The following is a 17798-nucleotide window of genomic DNA, read 5'->3' on the forward strand; positions in this document are numbered from 1 at the left end:
TGGAGGAAACCAGCAAGTCTGTTGTCAAAAGAATGTTAGACTCTACCATGGAATTACTTGATATCATCATACGGGCTCACTTACAACAATGCCAAACTCATCTGAGATGTTTGCACATTTTAGGAATAATTTTTCTGCTTTTGCAAAATTATGGAAATTGTTTTGCCACACTGTTCATGAGCAGCAAAACGTCAAAACAAACAAAAAATATTCTGAAACTCACCATGAAATAACTCTGGGACTTCACTGCATCTGTAAAGAGAGAAAGTTCAAGATAAAATCTATTAGAATGACGTTTAGCACTGTTCAGAGACTAATTACAAAACAATAGGATTGTTAAATTATATTTAACTCAAGGGATATATTTGACAAATTAGCCTTGTCTCTGGATTATCTAAAATCAACACTGTGGAGGCAATCATGTGGTTCAGAGGTTGAAAAAAAGAAACAAAATTAATCATTAATCAGCTATTGACCATTTGAAATAGCAGTTTGCACTTGTAACTATTAAAGTGATATTTCAATTGATTTGAAAGCTTTGGAGTTACGAATATGACGGACAGAGCAAACATTTATCATTTGAATTCAAAATTGGTCTTGTATGTTTCACAAAGCTTCTGAGTCTTTTCTACTACAGCACTCAACAGAATATCATCACTGTAGGTCTCATTTAGCCTACATATTTCTGCTGGGGGCATTTAAAGCTTTATCTTCCTTGGTGAGGTGAAAGGTGTTGATCATTTAAGGGTCCATAGCCAAGGATGGCCCACAAAATTTCCAGCAGGTTATAAGAAATAATTAAGGAAAGCCCAGACCAATATTCTCTCAGACGGGGGTCAGAGGTCCTAAATACACCCCTGACTCAGCCCATGCAAGGGAGCAAAAATACAGATAGTGATAGGCTACTTGGTGCTGTGCACCTTGATAAACTTCTAAGTTTGAATTTAAATTCACTGCACAAAAGTTATGCTGTTATTTAGATGTGGATTGTAAAGACACTGTGTTTTAGCTGGAACTCTCTGTTAAGATTTTCCCATTTGTTGTTAATTTAAAGTGAAAAAGCAGCAGTATAATCAGACAAGCTAGGCCAACAAAGTTGAGTCACAACCTGCAGCACTGCCTGGGGAACATACGGTAGCCTATCAATTTTTTTATCGTTAAATATTCACCTAATTTAAAAAAAAAATACGTCTAAATCCTATGTTTTTTGTGACATCAGACGAGTTTTGGATACCGTAGATTACCACATCCAGACACAAACACATAGGTCAAGTGAGCAGTCGTGTGAAATACAAACATCTGAGGCACCAGAAAGGTTATGTGCTTACAGCATTTGCCCTGCATCGTCTCTGCTGTTTTCCTCAATGACTGCATTTAGGAACACTATTAAAACAAGTGATAACAGCTATCCGGTGATTGGCTGTACTCTTTGCACAGCACTACTACACCGGGCTGCTACACACACAGGGAGGTAGCTACCCTCTCTCTGTGCCTCTGTTTCTCCGTCGTTCCTCTTTCCGCCAAAAAATTCCCCCCGACCGCACAGTTCATGTGTTTTAGACATATTCCTTTACGGACGGTGGAATTGAAAAACGACGTTTGTCTGACAGGAGAGCGTGTATCTATTCATTTCTAGTACCTGCTTCTTTGCATATCTCTTGCAGCTGATGAGAACGCAGAGCTGTGTCGGAGATTGCAGTCAGCAGCATGTCATCGCTGGGCACCGCCCCCGGGAAACGAGGCAACCAATCACCGGCCTGTATACTCAATTCCGTAGACTAATCGACCAATCAACGCGCTCCTCACACTAAAGTCACCTCTTCAACTTCCTAGCGGGAAGCAGCAGCCGGGAACTGTCCACAGGCAGAAGGAATCACGGGTAAACAAGCCTTTTACTTCATGTTTTATCGCTCTGTAGTCATATTTGGACGTTGTGTTGCATTAAATAGTCACACAGCAATCCCTCGAAGACCAGACATCTTGTTTTATGTCGTGATATGCTCTTAGTCTCTCGCGTTAGCCACAACATAAAGCTAAGTTTGCTTAGCAATGCAGGTACAGCTGTTTTTGACAGCTGTCAGCCACCTGACATGTTGTTTACCTCTCAGACTCTCTCTCCCTGTTCTCACAGGTAGATAATAAAAGGAAGATGAGGCTGTCCCGAGCTGAATATAAAGAGATAGTGAGGTGGACTGAACAACTGAGACCCACACGACAATGTATGAAGATGCTCAAAGAAAGATTTCCAAAGTAAGTGGTTACACACTGCATTTATTTTGTGAGTTAGCCTATTTTTTTTTTTTTTTTTTTTACATGTGAGAATTCATTGTGTGTAGCCTCTGTGGTTGTCTGTTTATGTGTGACAGAGTGAAAAAACAGAACAGATCTGCATGATAATCTTTAAACCATTCTTTGTACATTATCAATCAAAACATGATGTGTTTGGAGTTTAGGAAAATAATATATACCTACACATGAGAACACGTTTGGGTAAATTCAATTTTAACTTTCTATCTGTCTATCCATCAACTCCCCATAGCAACATCATTTATTCCGGTGTCTCTTTTTATCTTCTGATATTAAATATTTATAGTCCCGTTTAATTCAATTGTTATGAGCACTAATTAATTCCATTAAGGTTTCTGCAAAGACTTTCACCACAGCATTAGCCAGTGTTTTGCCATGCAGCGCCTGCACACCCAGAAATCGAAGAGAGAGGTTAATGGTTGTGTTTGCCTTTCTCCTTGACACTGAGGGCCCTCACTTTATTGAACGTAACATGTGTAATCCCCCAAGGCCACCAGGACACCATGGCTGATCCCGTAGAGGTCACTTACAAAGTCGCATGTATTTGGAGCTTCCTACTTCCATTGTGCCCTAATCACCAATCTAGAAGAAGGTATAAGGTCCCCATAGGGGACTCAGCGGAGCTTCAGCTAACCTTTGTTCTCACTGTCAGCATTTTACAGAATATGCCATGCGTGTAACTGCATCCAATATCCTGTATGTTTAGGCACCAACACTAGGAGGCCCTTCTCATGTTTATTTTCAGTTTTCTTTCTCCTTTTGGTTTCCTAATCCAAACTGTCTTTGGTAAACAGTCCAAATGCCAATTTTTGGAAAAGTGGTACTGGTGGGTGTAATAATTAAAGGAAAACACCGGACCGTTTTCATTCCAATAATTCTGCACGATCTCTCTCCAGGAGGTGCTCGCTCTTTTGTTTAGTCTTGCTGGTTATTGTTATTATTTCGTTCACCATAACCAATCTTGGGGAGGCCCTTGCTCTTTAAAACCCTGAGTCTCGTCACTGGGCCTGACAGACAGGCATGGCAGCAGTGTTTTCACAGCCTGCGAAATTATTCTGGTTGTCCAATCAGCTGAGCTGGGCTCTGGAGGGTTAGTGATTGGACTGGCAGGAAATCAGGCTCTTAAGACATAACATATCGACTAGGCCATCCATCATCTCTTAGCATGCGCTCAGGCACGGCAGTCAGCCACCCCCGCCCCACACCCCTCCTGTCCCCTCGGACTGTGTGGGAGCCCTGCCACTGCGTAAATATTGGCCAGGCTGGGGCTGGCAGGGGGAGGGGGGGGGGGGCTGGAGAGGGGCAAGGGGTTTGTTGTGGACAGCCCTTCACTGGAGGGATGGGCAAAAGATTGGTTAGGTTATACTGATACAGAAAAGACAGGTATCATTTGCATCGCACTGGGTGATTTCCAAATGATGCATCAATTTAAAGTGAACTGTAGATTCTTCAATGTCATGGTAGAGGAGATGATTTTTTTTCCAGGGGCATTTTCCATAATTTTGTGGCAGAGGGCAGCTATTAGTGTCCGAAGTGATCATTTTATGACATATACAGTTTTTATTTTTTTTTCATATGAAAATATGGAAATGTTTCCCAGGTATTACATGAAATTGCATGCTGATAGTATTATAGCTGCAGTTAGGGCTGTACTAAAATTAATTCTCATCTATTATTGACTGTATGGTATCATGTGATCATTTTACATAATTCTGCAAATAAATGAGCAAATTATAATTGAATAGCAATAACATCAGATGAGATATTGTGATATATAGTGATGCTAGGAAATATTTTATATAATAACCAGACATACATTTTAACTGTATTTGCAAAACTTTATTTATTTATTTATTTATTTATTTGGAATCAAGACTATCTGAGTTACAATTATGTAGATAAGTAAGAATAGCCTTTAATCTCGAGGCTCTGAATGTTGTATTGAGTATGAACCCACTTTATAATCATTGCTTTTGATTGGGCACTCAAAGGGAGGAAATTTTAAACTTTCTACAAAATGATTGTTATAGGCCATTTCAAGGTAATTTCCACGGAACGTCTGTCAGTCTTTCTGTTGTCCTATGAGTTTGGACGGTGGGAGGAGAGAGGGAGTGTCCAATAGACAGATAGAAAGAGAGAGATTGTGATGCGAAGTCCCTCATCTGTAACGGCTGCATAACACAGATGTTGGGAGTCATCTGTCAGCCTGGCCTCTCTTGCCGGGCCCGAGCTGCTCTGGGGGGAAAAGAATTGGACACGGTGCTGTCACTTTTTACCCCCACTCACAATGGAGGGACATGCAAATATCAACCCCCATTCTTGCCCTTTCTTCCTTGCCCTCCTCTTAGCCAGCCGTGGTGTCCTGTCTAGTATCTGGACCGTGGCTACGCATGGAAGGGGTGTGGGAGGGCTCGTCGCAGGCCGGTGTGGGTAAAAATGTGACATCAGTCCCATCAGGTCCTTCTCTTGCCACATATTAGAATTGGAAATGATGGGCTGCTCTCTGAGGCCTTGCCGAGCTTCCCCCGGGTCCAGAGGGGACCCCAGTCCTTCCACCCTTTGTCCCCAGAGAGAGCCTGTGTAAGGAGGGCGAGAAAAAGAGGGAGGGAATGTGCGAGTCCTCTGTGTCCTTCTGTGCCATATTATGAATGAATTTGGATGTAATGATTACCCCCCTCTTTAAAGCGCCATTCTGCTCACACCTCATATGGCGCTCATGAAAGTTGGAGGGTGTGCGGCGGAGGGGCAGATGCCTCTGTTTTGGGAAATGCTTTAAAATATAAAGTGTGAAGCATCCCTCCCCTCTAAACAAAACCGCTGCCTTTCTCTCCCTCTCTCTCTCTCTCTTTACTTTCACACACACACACACACACACAGACACACACACACACACACATGTACAGCTCCCTGGTGAGGAGTCCCTGAACGTTTTTCGAATCGGGCCCTAATGTGCCGTTTTCATCAGCACTGAGGCGGGCTGCAATATGGTGCTGGGGCTCGCTCTGGGAATATGAATGTTGATTAAGCATGCGTTCAGCCTTTTGAAATTCTGAAGAAGTGTCAGAATAATGGATGTTGAGCAAATGTCAAGCATTTGTTAATTTCTCTGTTATTTGGGGTTTATCTAGCATGATCTTTGGAAGGAAAGCATGGGGCAGGGTTGTTGTGGCATGTGCCATTGATATGGTGATTTCTTGGCTACAGACACTTTGTTTTTGATGGTAATGTCTCGGCTCAGGACGAAGCTTGGGGAGTTGCTCATTGATTATTTATTGTGGCTGTAGTGTTTATCTCTCTTTTTTAACACGCTAGTTAAACCCAAGGATTTGGAAACAGGCGCGATGTGTTAAACTAGGAGGCTCATAGATTTAATTTAACTTAATATCTCATGAACTCTTTAGAAGTGATTGTTTTTCTTGTTTGTTTGTTTTTTACCTCTTATTATTCATTGATGTCAGCTTATCTTTTACAGTGTAAAGCATAGTTTAGAAATATGGATATCATTTCACAGTTATTATTTGTTGATGCATAAACATTTTTAGGACTTTGCTTATGACATAGATGTCCTAATCAGTTGTCAGTATTAAGATTAGGAATCTTGTTATAGCTTAATTAGAGATCAAATTAAGTTTTCTTCACACTCAGTTCAAAAACCTTGCCTTGATGAAGAGGTAAAAAAAGAAAGGGGTAAACACATGCCTTTTCATAAGATGCCAGTTGGATTAACTCTAGATTTAACTCTGATTTCCACTGTTGTCTCTGTGTAATAAACTGAGTTGCACTGTTGTAGATCTCGTGCAGGTAGAATTCCACAGCTATTTTATAGCCTGGAAGTGGCAATGACATTACCCAGACTGATCTAGTGCAGAGCCTGTGGGGGCAGCCCTGACGGCCTCCAGTGCACGGCCTCACACTTCTGGCTGCCCATATTGAACAAAACACAAACTGGCAGTTGGGGGCTTAGGGGTGCAACCCTTGAAGGCTGAAAGACAGGGAAACTAATTCCACAGCTTTATGTGGTTAGATGAGCATTGGAAGGGTGAAGGAATGAATGAAGTGTAAGCAGAGAGGAGAGATGTAGAAAGAGGAGAAGCTGTGCTGAGTTTACAACTTCATGTCAGGCTAAGGAGTTCATGAATAATAGATGCAATCAATTACTTGATTAGGAAGCACAGGAATGACTACTTCCTCCTCATATCGTAGGGACGTTGTCCAAGCACACTCTATAGATTGTAAAGCCTTCTCGCCTCATTGGGCTAAAAACACTGAGGTAAGCAGCCCGTTGCTCAAGTAAGGTGTGGCTTATAGTGACTCTAAGGCCCATTATCTTGAAGGTTAAAAACTGTGGTTATTGAATCGCTAGACAGGAAAAGATGTTTGGATTAGCAGATGGAAATTATTGACACAGGAATATTAACTGTTGTGCGTAAAACCAACGTATTGTTTGCTTTACTTGGTGTAGCATCAGTGTCGTCCCTCAACCCCCAGAGCCATACATAAACACAAAGGGAAAGCTACAACATACGTAGAGTTGCACAGTGTAGCTGGGCAGCGTCTTTTGCCCCAGGTTCTCTTTGCATACTGGGATCAATTGCAAAAGAAGAATGAAACAAATTGTCCAGAATGGTACAAGTTCCCCAGCTACGCTTGGGGGAGTAGGCAATTGGTCAGCGTAATGTGTTTCTTTGCCAGACCAGTGGACGCTCACCACTTGACGGATAACATGGACCTCATTTTCAATTTTCCATGAGAGTCTGCAGAAACAGGAATGACAATAATTACACCATAACAATGGAAACACACCATAATAGTTATACCAAGTTTCGTCACAGACAGGGTCTTGAAGATCCCAAGCCTTCAGGAAGAATCACAATTAGGGTGGTGATTGTGGGATCTTCCCTGCTCTTTTTGCCACTCTTATATAATAGTTCTGACATCTCAGGGCACCTCAGCAGACAGAAATTTTAAAGATTGTAATAAAGTAAAGGGGGAAGCGTAGGGGTGATATTTTTCATCTATTAGGACAATAGTAGGCAGTCAGATGCCCTGTTGTGCTTCTGCTAAAGCCATTTCTGTGCACAGTCTCCCGCAGGCGTTTTAGGTTTTCTGTGGCCTTCCACAGAGAGACAGTGGGGAGGGGGCCACTATCAGTAAATGTAGTGGAATACACTCCGAGTTGGGCTTTTGGTGAATCTTTTTTTTAGTTATGTAAAAACAAATGTAACAAAAACCGCTCATTTGTCACACTTTATATGCACAAAGTAAAAATCATCATAAAAATGAAAATAACAAAACATTTCTACAACCACATGAAATACCATGAATGATCGCTGCTGCACTGATGATAATAGTAGGCAGTTTTTACTGTTGTTTTGCAGGAACAAAACTAAAACTAATTTGAACTGTAAACACGTGTGCTCATTGTGCAAGTATTTGTTTGAAGCTGCGTGACACACTGAGATTTGTGTTTGTTTCTATCTCTTGTCAAAATACATCACATTTATACATTAACGCATAAAGATATTTTTTCCACGCATTTGTTTTGCCGCTGATGATGGTAGGCATAGCTGAGAAACAGATGTTAGCATTTTGCCTATCAGCATGTGTAATTAGCAGCATTTGCATATCCAGAGTGTTTAACCCATATTCAGCTGTTTTTCACTTTATAAAATATTGATCTGTAGGAAAGTAAATGCTCAATACATAATTGTCAGCAGTCTTACTTGAATAGAGCAAGATATGATATAAATACTAACTGTGCAAGGAGGGCAATAGCTAATTATTATGGTAGAGGAAATATGAATAAAGATAAGAACGTGGTTTTAAAACCAAGCAATATTTCTATATGGTTTTTAAGAGTGAATCATTTCATCCATGTCATTCCCCTTTCTAAATAGCTCCATTGCCATTAGTAAAAATATGTGCTATGCCTCAATTAGCCAGCTCCATGCCCTGAAGAGTCGCACCATGCAACACTCTCTGCATGCAGATCCACCAAATGCTAAGCACTGTCGCAGCATATGATACCAATGCCATTAGCCAGGTGGCTTTCATTACCTAAATTACAGCTATTGTTTATAATAAATTATTTGTAAATAGGAAGATTCAGAATATAATTGATAGCTGGAATTTCTCCCAGCTCCTATTAATTAGGTTGATGGGAATTTCTAGGCTTTTTGCTGTGTTTTTTTTTTCTTTTTTCTGTTAAGACACTGATACACTTTGAATGTATAAGGAGATAAGGCAATTCAACACTCAAACTTGAATTTGTCAGATTCATAACCAGTGGATAGCCTAACTTAATAGAGCCTAAAGCACTGACCAGACAGGCATACCAGCTCAGTGACAAAGTGAAAGTCCCTAATTGTTTTTAATTTAATCTGCTGCTTTACTATTTTGGGTGCCAGTGCATATTAATGCTCTGTCTTATGTTGTAAGGGAGGGTAATTAGGTTGAGAGTGAATGATTCCCTAACCACTCTTCTGTCTCCCAGCCTTCTGTTTCCCCATGTTCTAAATTATATCCAAGAGGGAGGGATTTTTTTTCACACATAAAGGTCAATGTAAGGATGAGCTGCAGTGTCACACACTCTTTTTGAACTGAATTTTCAAAGGCGTTGTTTGTTTGTTGTGATAAATTTCAGTGACTGAACAGTGGACTGAAACCAAACAACTATGCATCATTGATTCATAAAATACAACCAAGTAGGACAGAGATTGATGAACTCAGTGGTTTACCTTGACGTCTTACCAATGCAATAAAATAATTTAATTGTTTTTTGTACAGATATGTAGTTCGGCTACAGAACTGTCTTAGAGTTTAGTGTCTTATCCCACAGTTATTTAAAATAAATTACATCAATAATAACTTTCTCTTTTTAGACCTTTCTTGGTCTTTTGGTTCATTTTCCAATTGTAAGGACAGATTTAGTAATGTGATAAAAATTGTTGAAAATCTGATCTTATTGTCTTTTTTATACTTTCAACTTTTTGTTGTATCACCTAACATTATAAACTATTTTACACTGAAAGTAAACCTGCTGCCTTTAGCACATATCCGAATAAAATACAAATCATCAGCTTTGTTAAAGGCTCAAAGACAGAAGGAGGCTAGTTTTAGGATGGTGTTTTTGTATCACTTTATTTTTTATAACCATCGAGCTAGGGTTGAATTCCTCAAATGCTGGTGTTATGAGTTAAGGAGGTGGATATATTACAGTGAAAATGTAATGCTACTGTTCAGCAGGCAGATCAGATCCCCATTGTAACACTGCACTTGGCTCCATATTTTAGCATGAAGTGAGCATACTGTGCCCAGGAGAGCACAGGTTGGATATACATTAATGTAAAGTCAGCAATAACTTACTATTAATGTCTGTCAAATGGAAAAAGGAGCATTATACAATATGAGCCCAGTGTAAAACTTGACAGACTCTATAAAATGCAGACAACTCTTGGTTTGGATCCAGGTATCTGCACTTATCTCTTTACATTGCCCTCATTTTTTTTATTTTCTTAAAATTCTCAATGTTTGGTCTTGTTTCGGTTTGTCTCTTAATTCCAGCATGTTTTCATGGTGCATTATCATGTCGGCAAAAACTGATTGAGGTAAAAAAAGAAAAAAAAAGAAAGGAAAAACAAAAGTCCCCAAAGACTTTAGTGTTTTTGAAACAGATATGTTTTCTCAGATATTAAGAGCAGTTTATGTCCCTTTAAAGTTAACAGGGTATAGATTTAGCAATTAGGCAGTAATCATGCTCATTATAGAGAGTAATCCATTTAAAGCCTAACAGATGTCTGTTCCGACGGGGGGATCGCGATGGTCCCATGCCAACAATAAGGCTGTAATGTTGTTGAAATGCTCAGGTGCAAGGTTGAAGTGTGGAAGAAATTTTTTTCCTCTCTTAAGTGTCCACATGTTGACAGTTGACCATTTAATGGCCCACTTAATTGCAGTGGCCCCTTCGTCCCCAAGCATCATTGTAAATTAATGCTGAGGTGGCAATGTTTTTTTCTGGAATCCCCCCTCCTCCCCCCGCTCCCCCCTTTCCCATTTACTTCAAACATTTAGTCCTCCTCCTTTGTGACTGTAACTTTGTAGTTGACGAGACTCATCTGTGTGATGGGTTGAGAGCCCCGGAGAGTTTGAATATTTGAGAATTAGCTGTTCTCCAGCCAGAGTAGTAAAACAGTTTTAAATCTGGCGTCTGGATAACCCAAGATGACGTCTTTGGCGGGGCAAGTCATTATAAAGTGCTGAACTATTCCAGTGGTTGAAATGCTTTTATTAAGATATGGTCACAGGCTGAGACTCCAGACACAAATCAGTGTTTGAGATTCCTTTGGCTTTGTTTACATGTCACATGGTTATTTCATGGTTTATAGTGATTGATGTTGAGGGCCTACGTGGACTCAATATTTCAATGCAGATTGGAGGCATCGGCTTCTTGTCAGTATTTACATACCATTCTCAGGTGACTTGTAACGAAAAGTCCATTAAATTTAACAATCAAGTGTACTGAGAGCAGTACATGGAGACACAGCACCACTGGAGACCATCACAGAGCAGTTTATGTGTTTGTGTGCATGCTTCAGCTGCATTCATATGGTTTTTTGATATCCAGGGTGGAGGTGTGTACCATCCAATTAGAGTAATATCTGTCACCACTTTAAATACCTTCAACTCAAAGGATGCTGTGGGGGGTTGGGGAGGGATATCAAGGGGGCTGTGAGTCCCTGTCGGAGCTGCCTGTTTTCCAGGTTTGCTTCTCTGCCAGGTGTTTGACATTGACTGGAGCTGGAGATGAATGTAGCTTATGGCAACCCATGGAATTGACCGACTCCTGGGAGTCCCAGCTTCCTGCAGTGAAAGTTTCCATTTTCAAAGCCCATCAGTTGCAGTGGGAGGGCTCCTGGACGACCCATATGCCAGCCCCAGCGCTGGAAGTGAAGCTGGGAAAACTTCTCCTCTGTCTGTGTATTGCTATAGCACTCACAAAAACAAATAGACACTCACAGTGGTCATCCCCCTGTTGATCCGGGGGGGTGCAATTTTGCCGGTGAATGCAGCAAATGAACTTGAACCCTATCAGTTGTTTTTGTGAATGTCATTCACTTCTGACCAATTTTTCCATGTTTAGTTTGGCCACGAGTTCTTTCCTTTGTACGGTTTCTCAACAGCAGAAACTGCACTTCAATTAAGAACAATTTAGCTTTCAGCACTCTTCCAGGCAAGAAAGGGTAGATAGGAAGATAGCGTGTATGAATGAAATGAGTGAAAGAAAAAAAAAACAGGCTATATTTTTCTCATCTCTCATACCACACACAACCTCCCCCTTTCTCACACCCCCTACGCCATCGTGGCAGGAATCCTTTGTCAGAGGTGTTCATCTGGAACAACTTTGCCACACTTGTTTTCATGTTCTTTTAGATTACAGGGCAGCTGGCCCCAGCTTTGAAGCTCCCCCTCTCCCTTTGTCTCTGTGCAATGCACTCTGGTAATTAACTTTGTCCTTCTTTTATTTGTTCCAGTCACTCGCAGTCCACTCTTCTGAGCATCTTCTCCCTGGAGTACCAGGTTAGAAGTTTTCTTCCTTTGTGAGCCCTGACAGGTGCCTAATTGAATGATGAATGTCCCTTTATTTCTTTGTAATTGAACTGCCAGCTCTCTGATTGGTTTGGAGGATGCCCCCCCCTACCATATCCACGTTTATTTCAACCCCCCCTCCACACCCACCCATCCCTCTCCCCCCCTCCACCTTCATCCCCCTCCTCCTCCCCACGTTCATGTTGAGAGCCCTTGCCTGCCTGAGCCTCAGTGGATGTCTGCCAAGCCTTCCCATCCATCTGTCTAATAACATCTAGCCCCTGCTTATTTGGTGGACCTGTAATAAATTATGCTAAACCATTATTATTCTGACAATAATAATTTCCCTGTGTAGTGCGGCTGCGTGTGCTAAATGTTTGCTGACTCGCACTGTCACTGCTGCTTTCCACGGCTGACAGCGGATGATGATAAATGGCCACTGCCGCCAGTGGCAGAAGGCAGCACAGGCAGAAAATGGAGTCATTTATCATCCCCCTGACAGGTGTCAGTCACACTGCCTGTCTCTGCGGAATTACATTTTTTTTTTTCTTGTGTAGTAGTTTTTAAATAAGTTGTTTTTTAACCAATGCTCTTCCTCTTCTATCCCCTGTCCTCCTCCTTCAATTGAATTGCATGGAAATGTCAGAGTGTGGAATGTGGAATAGGGTCATTGTTTGATGGAAAAGGGGGGAAATGAATATAAGGAGGATGGGGGTGGGAGGTCTGAACATGGTTGCCTTGACACACTTTGACCTCCAGCAAACTTATTGAAATAAAATTACTATGACCCAAGATCTCTTGCACTTGTTCAAATACAATAGAGCATGAAAGAGAAGCCGAGGCTGAACAAACCCGCACAGGAAAATGTTAAGAACTTACCTCCTAATAGTATTGCATGAAATTCATCTGTTTGTTATTAACATTAATATTAGTTTCATTATTTTTATTACACCTTTGATCTCTTTGCAACAGAAACGAACCAAAAGAACAATCTCAAGACACCATGCACCAGATGTTATTGAAAGCCACTACCAAAGGTACTAAATTACTTTGTGTTGTGTTGCTTTATTGCTCTTCTCTGTTCTGTCTAGTATGCTGTGTTTATCTCCCTCTCATCTCTATCACTGTTTTTTTTTATTATTATTTGTCTCCCATTCTTGTGTGCTCTCTTTGTCTGACTGTCTGAGGAAGGGACTTGCCAAAGTCACATGAGAGTAGGTGGGCCACCATGACAGATATAATCTCCTCCAAACAAATCACCACCCTCAGGATTCATTCCAGACCTCCACTTGCACCTGCTAAACTAAAGCTCTGTTCCCCATGTCAAATTGAAAGAAAAATAAATAAATAACCAGCCATTGGGCATTTGCCTTACACAGGCTTATGATGGGATGATTATCTGTAATTCAATGAATATGGATAAATTAAAAAAAGAGGAAAAAAAGAAAAACAGACTGTAGGGGGGAAAGCCTCTTTGCATATTGCAATTAGCCTTTATCTAGCTTATTAGGCCATTGTTCAGGGGGAAACAAGGCTGGATAATGCACTTCTAATCCACTTACAACAACAAACCTCAGAGATGATCTGGGTAAGATCTGAGGGGAGCTGCAGTTTTAGCTGGCGAGGGAAAAAAGGGTTTTTGGGCGGCAGGGGTTAACTAACTATCATATGCTTGTCTGGCTTCAAGGAAATTTGAAGCCCTTCAAGCAGTGCTGTTTTAACCGCACTGAGCCTGCCATATGCCACCTAGGGCAAAGTCATCAGGGACATTAGCATGTCTTGGCTAGCCTGGTCTAGTCCCCATACCCTTCTGTCTGCCTTTGTGGGTTATGTTTTCCTTTTTTTCACTGATGTTGTTGTTCTTTGTTATAATGAAGGTATCTCAGTGAAGTCAAGGCACATCCCACTGCTCCTGTCCTGCTGGAGTTGGCCAATGAGGTAATGGCATAACCTTTAGTTTTTTTTTCTTCTTTTTTTTTCTTTTTTAACCATTGAAAAAAGCCTTCTCAACTGATGCTGACTTTTTTCTATATAATGGATTGATAGAAGTTGGCTGAAGTTTTTTTTTTCAACTCCCCTCGTCTGTTAGTTATTATCAAAATTGGTAAAATAGTCTGCTTCATTATCAATTATTTGATGCAATTAGCTCTCACCCCCATTAAGCAGATGTGAAAATACTTTTTCTGTTTTATTATGTAATTTTCCAAATTGCAGTTGAGGCAGGGTTGCTGCAAACTGCGGACAGGTGAGGACAGGGTCATTGGTTAATTCCTCTCTTCATCACTTCATCAGTTGTTTACCTTCGGAGGTCAGTGCAGGATTTGTACTGCGGTTAATGTAGGAGCAATTGTAAATAAAAATAATTATAGGGTATATATGGGTGTTTGTGTGATTGCTATAAAATAGCATTGCGCTTTAAGCACTTAAATTATTCACTTGACCAAGTTTCTGCATTTCACATTAGTGAAAAGTAATCTACTTAGAGGCCACTAGTGTTTCTTACATTGTGTAGTCCGTAAATTATCATTTCCATTAGGATAGTAGCAAAGAATCAATCCAGCGCCTACTCAGTGAAGCTGAATTAGCTGAATTACTACAGAATTGATGCAGTACATTTCAGATTATCACAGGATTATTCATGATACTGCAATTCTTGCATTTTTAATTTATGTGTCATTTGAATACATTGTTACTCTTGCAGTTCCCTCTTATTTTGACTGTTAAAATGGGCTGTGTAACCTTTTTAAAACATTTAAATGCACATTTAAATTTTTATTGGTGCTCACACCAGGCAGTCAGATTTGAGGGCTTCTTCTTCTAAAATAAGAGTAGTTCACATGCATCAGTGGCACCTCAAAGCTCACTGCCATTATTCATTCTCCATTTAATTGACACATGATTTTTTTTCTCCAAAGGATTAAATTCAGCTCAGAGATAACTGTCTATGAACCATTTAACTGTCATTTTAATATGCTACTTAACATTTAAACCAAGCACTCATGATCTCCCAGATCGCTAATTGATGTAGTTTCATCCCTTTATGAGACAATATATCTCCAACAGAGGGAAATGATTAACAATGATGAAAACTGTTCATGGATTTATTTTTTGCCCGCAGAAAAATTCACGAAAGAGGGTCCAAAACTCATGCTGTTATTTTTGTTGTTCATATTGGTTTTTATCTGAAGGTTACTTAAACATAAAGGTTTTGGAGCAGGGGCATTTATGCTGTGTTGGATGTGACACACCTTATCGCTGTGGGCTAATAAAAGCACAGTTATTTTGAACAATAATTATTTTCAGCTTGAATTCAAGGCTTTGTGAATCTTAGTCACATGTTAAACTCATAAAGTGCTGCAGTCTGATTTGAGAATGGAGATAGACTCATGATTAATATGAAAATTAGGGAGAGGCAAGTACCTGAACTAATCAGGTGGTCCTTATTCAGCCTGGGCCACCGTTGGTAATGTTGCCATTTTTCATTTGTCAGCCCTGATGCAGGTTACCACGAATCTGATGCTCTCTCGTTTTCCAAAGGTGTGAGTGGAGAACAGGCCAATATGCACAAAGAGTGGAGAGAGAGGAGAGAAGACAGGAAGAGAAAATGAGGAGGGTTAGAGAGAGCAGAGAAACTAGCTGCAGGCTACAAATGCTAAGTCTGAAATGCTATCAGAGGCCTTAATGAAGACATAAACTCTGTGCTCACCCCTTAATTATTATAGACATGTTTGGCCTTTTTTTACAAGCTGCCTTCTTAGTGCAATATTATGGAGATGTTAACAAATACTACTGCGGGGGAAGAAGACATTGTTTAGACAGAAGCTTCTCTGCTCCCAGCGTTACCAGGAAGCATCACAGAAAAGATGAAACGCACCATTCTCACTACAGGCTGAGGGCAAATTCACTTTTGGTCCCCAATTATGCTAACAAGAGAAAAAAAATGATCTTTGGCTGTAAGTGCGTTGTGTTTCATAACAAGCCGGCTAGGAATGGCAAAGTCTTAAAGCAATGTTTTAATTCCCTCCTTGCCGAAGAGGCTGTGAAATGTAATAGTGAATGACTTAATGTGTCTTCTTATTTGCAACATATATATTGTTTAAACAAAGGTCAAATGCGGTGCTTGAAAAAGATCTTTTTGCTCAATAAGCCTGATTTAATTTTAAAGCCAATACAACAATACATACATTTTATGAGTCTGCTTAATCTAAATAAATAATAACCCTCATAATATGCAGGCCCTGACAATAGTTTTGGTCTTTCAGTGCACACCATGCTGATATTACCACTTCAACGACAATACTGTTGATACTGAGCGAGAAGGCTTTGTAATAGTATTGTGGTCAGGTAGAAAACTTCAGTCATTAGTGCTCCTTTACCTGTCAGGGCTTCTCTCTGCTCTCAGACCAAAAACACTGCACACCTCTCAAGGTGTCTTCGTGTTCAAAGAGTGCTGCAGCCATAGGTTCTCTCCTTCCTATTAAGGACTGCATTCCCACAGTCCCCTCCGGTATGTCCTGTTGGTTCCTGCAGGTTTGCCTTGGTGATCATCCTATGATTAAAGCTCTGCATTGTCTCTAGCCTGGGCATGGCGTGTGCTGCTTTTTCATACAAGATGAGAGAGTACAGTTGTCCGTTTGACAGAGGCAAAGGCAATTCAACTTGGCTGCGTAATAGGTGATATCTAGTTCCTGTGGGAAAGGTTATTGCACAGCAAGGCTTTCAAAGAACAATTTGCACAGGGATTGTCGAAAGTTGGGTCAAGGTTTGAAAACGTAATAATATCATTACAATCATTATTATCTGTGTGACATCAGCCGAAGTTAGACTGGCTGAGTAATTTTACTGCCATATTCTTAGACCCTTAGAAATATGACCGTACTTCCTGCTGGATATGTGAGATTTAGTCTAATGGTTTGTAAATGGAGCAGTTCTCCAGAGAGGAATAACAATTCTACTATGCCTATGTTTTTGAAGCTGCATTAAGTCCCCATTGACGCCATACCCTGTTTTTTATTAAGGCTAATTCTCTTTCTTTTTGGTTTTCAATCTATGTAAAGGTGGATCTGTCTCCTGCACTGATGGCTCGTATCATCCTGGACAGGTTCCTTCAGGACGTGGATGGTGGAATGCGTGAGTAACACTTTCCCATTTCCCCACTCTGTGCTTTCTATCATCCCCCCCATCAGTCTTAATTGTAGCACTTTGTCTTTTGAATCTCTTTCTGTTTGAGCCCCAATTCCAGCTCTAGCTGCTGTATTTCCAACCTGTCCGAGCCTAATGAGAGACAGACCACATTTAGTGGTAGCTGCATCCCAGGGCACATGACTGGCAATTAAGCACTGGGAGGACCACCCACCTCTCAACAGCAGTGTGGATCAATGCTAGCTCACCTCATCAGTGTTATTTATAACGCCCCTGATTTCTCCCCTCACCCTCCTTCATCCCCCAATGCATCCATCTACCTCCTACCCTCTCTTCCCTCATCCCCCTCTCTTTCTCTGTCCCTACCTGGGAAATTGGCTTGGGAAGCAAACCACGCTTTGGTAGTGCTGATGGACACGTTGTGGGAGAACCAAGCTTCAGACGCAAAATATTTTCATTAAACATGCCAAAGATACTGTCCATAAAGTGTTGTCCATTCTGATTAGCAGCTTGTGTAGCATGTATAGAAATGAACCATTTCTGCATCTTTTTTGACACAGATACTGCCATAATCTGCAGATACACACATTCTCTTTCTTTTTTTTTTCTTCCACTCTGGGATTCCCACCATTACATGCACACATGGTTCACTGTCATTTCAATGGGCATATCGTGAGTATGTGCGTGCGTGTCTGTGCAGTAGTCAGTGCTTTGAGAGTGAATCGCATGATGTCAAAAAGACGTGCTTCCAATTTAATCAAGAA

The 17798-nt window shown here is 40.8% G+C and overlaps 1 protein-coding gene across 2 annotated transcripts in view; it reads left to right on the top strand.

Annotated features, from left to right (window-relative positions):
• Positions 1-1831: 1831 nt before the first annotated feature.
• Positions 1832-17798, top strand: part of cdin1 (CDAN1 interacting nuclease 1) — a 54407-nt gene continuing 38440 nt past the window's right edge. Inside the window, exons 1-6 of one of the 2 annotated variants that reach the window (XM_083997565.1) lie at positions 1838-1879; positions 2132-2250; positions 11838-11883; positions 12865-12929; positions 13770-13830; positions 16950-17022. In XM_083997565.1, the coding sequence (XP_083853691.1) occupies positions 2150-2250; positions 11838-11883; positions 12865-12929; positions 13770-13830; positions 16950-17022 (346 nt within the window). In that variant the 5' untranslated portion in view covers positions 1838-1879; positions 2132-2149. Of the gene's footprint in view, positions 1880-2131; positions 2251-11837; positions 11884-12864; positions 12930-13769; positions 13831-16949; positions 17023-17798 lie in introns of both variants that reach the window. The other variant, XM_083997566.1, reaches the window with a different exon arrangement.

The sequence above is a fragment of the Trachurus trachurus genome, assembly GCF_905171665.1.
Source record: "Trachurus trachurus genome assembly, chromosome: 22".
Taxonomy (NCBI): Eukaryota; Metazoa; Chordata; class Actinopteri; order Carangiformes; family Carangidae; genus Trachurus; species Trachurus trachurus.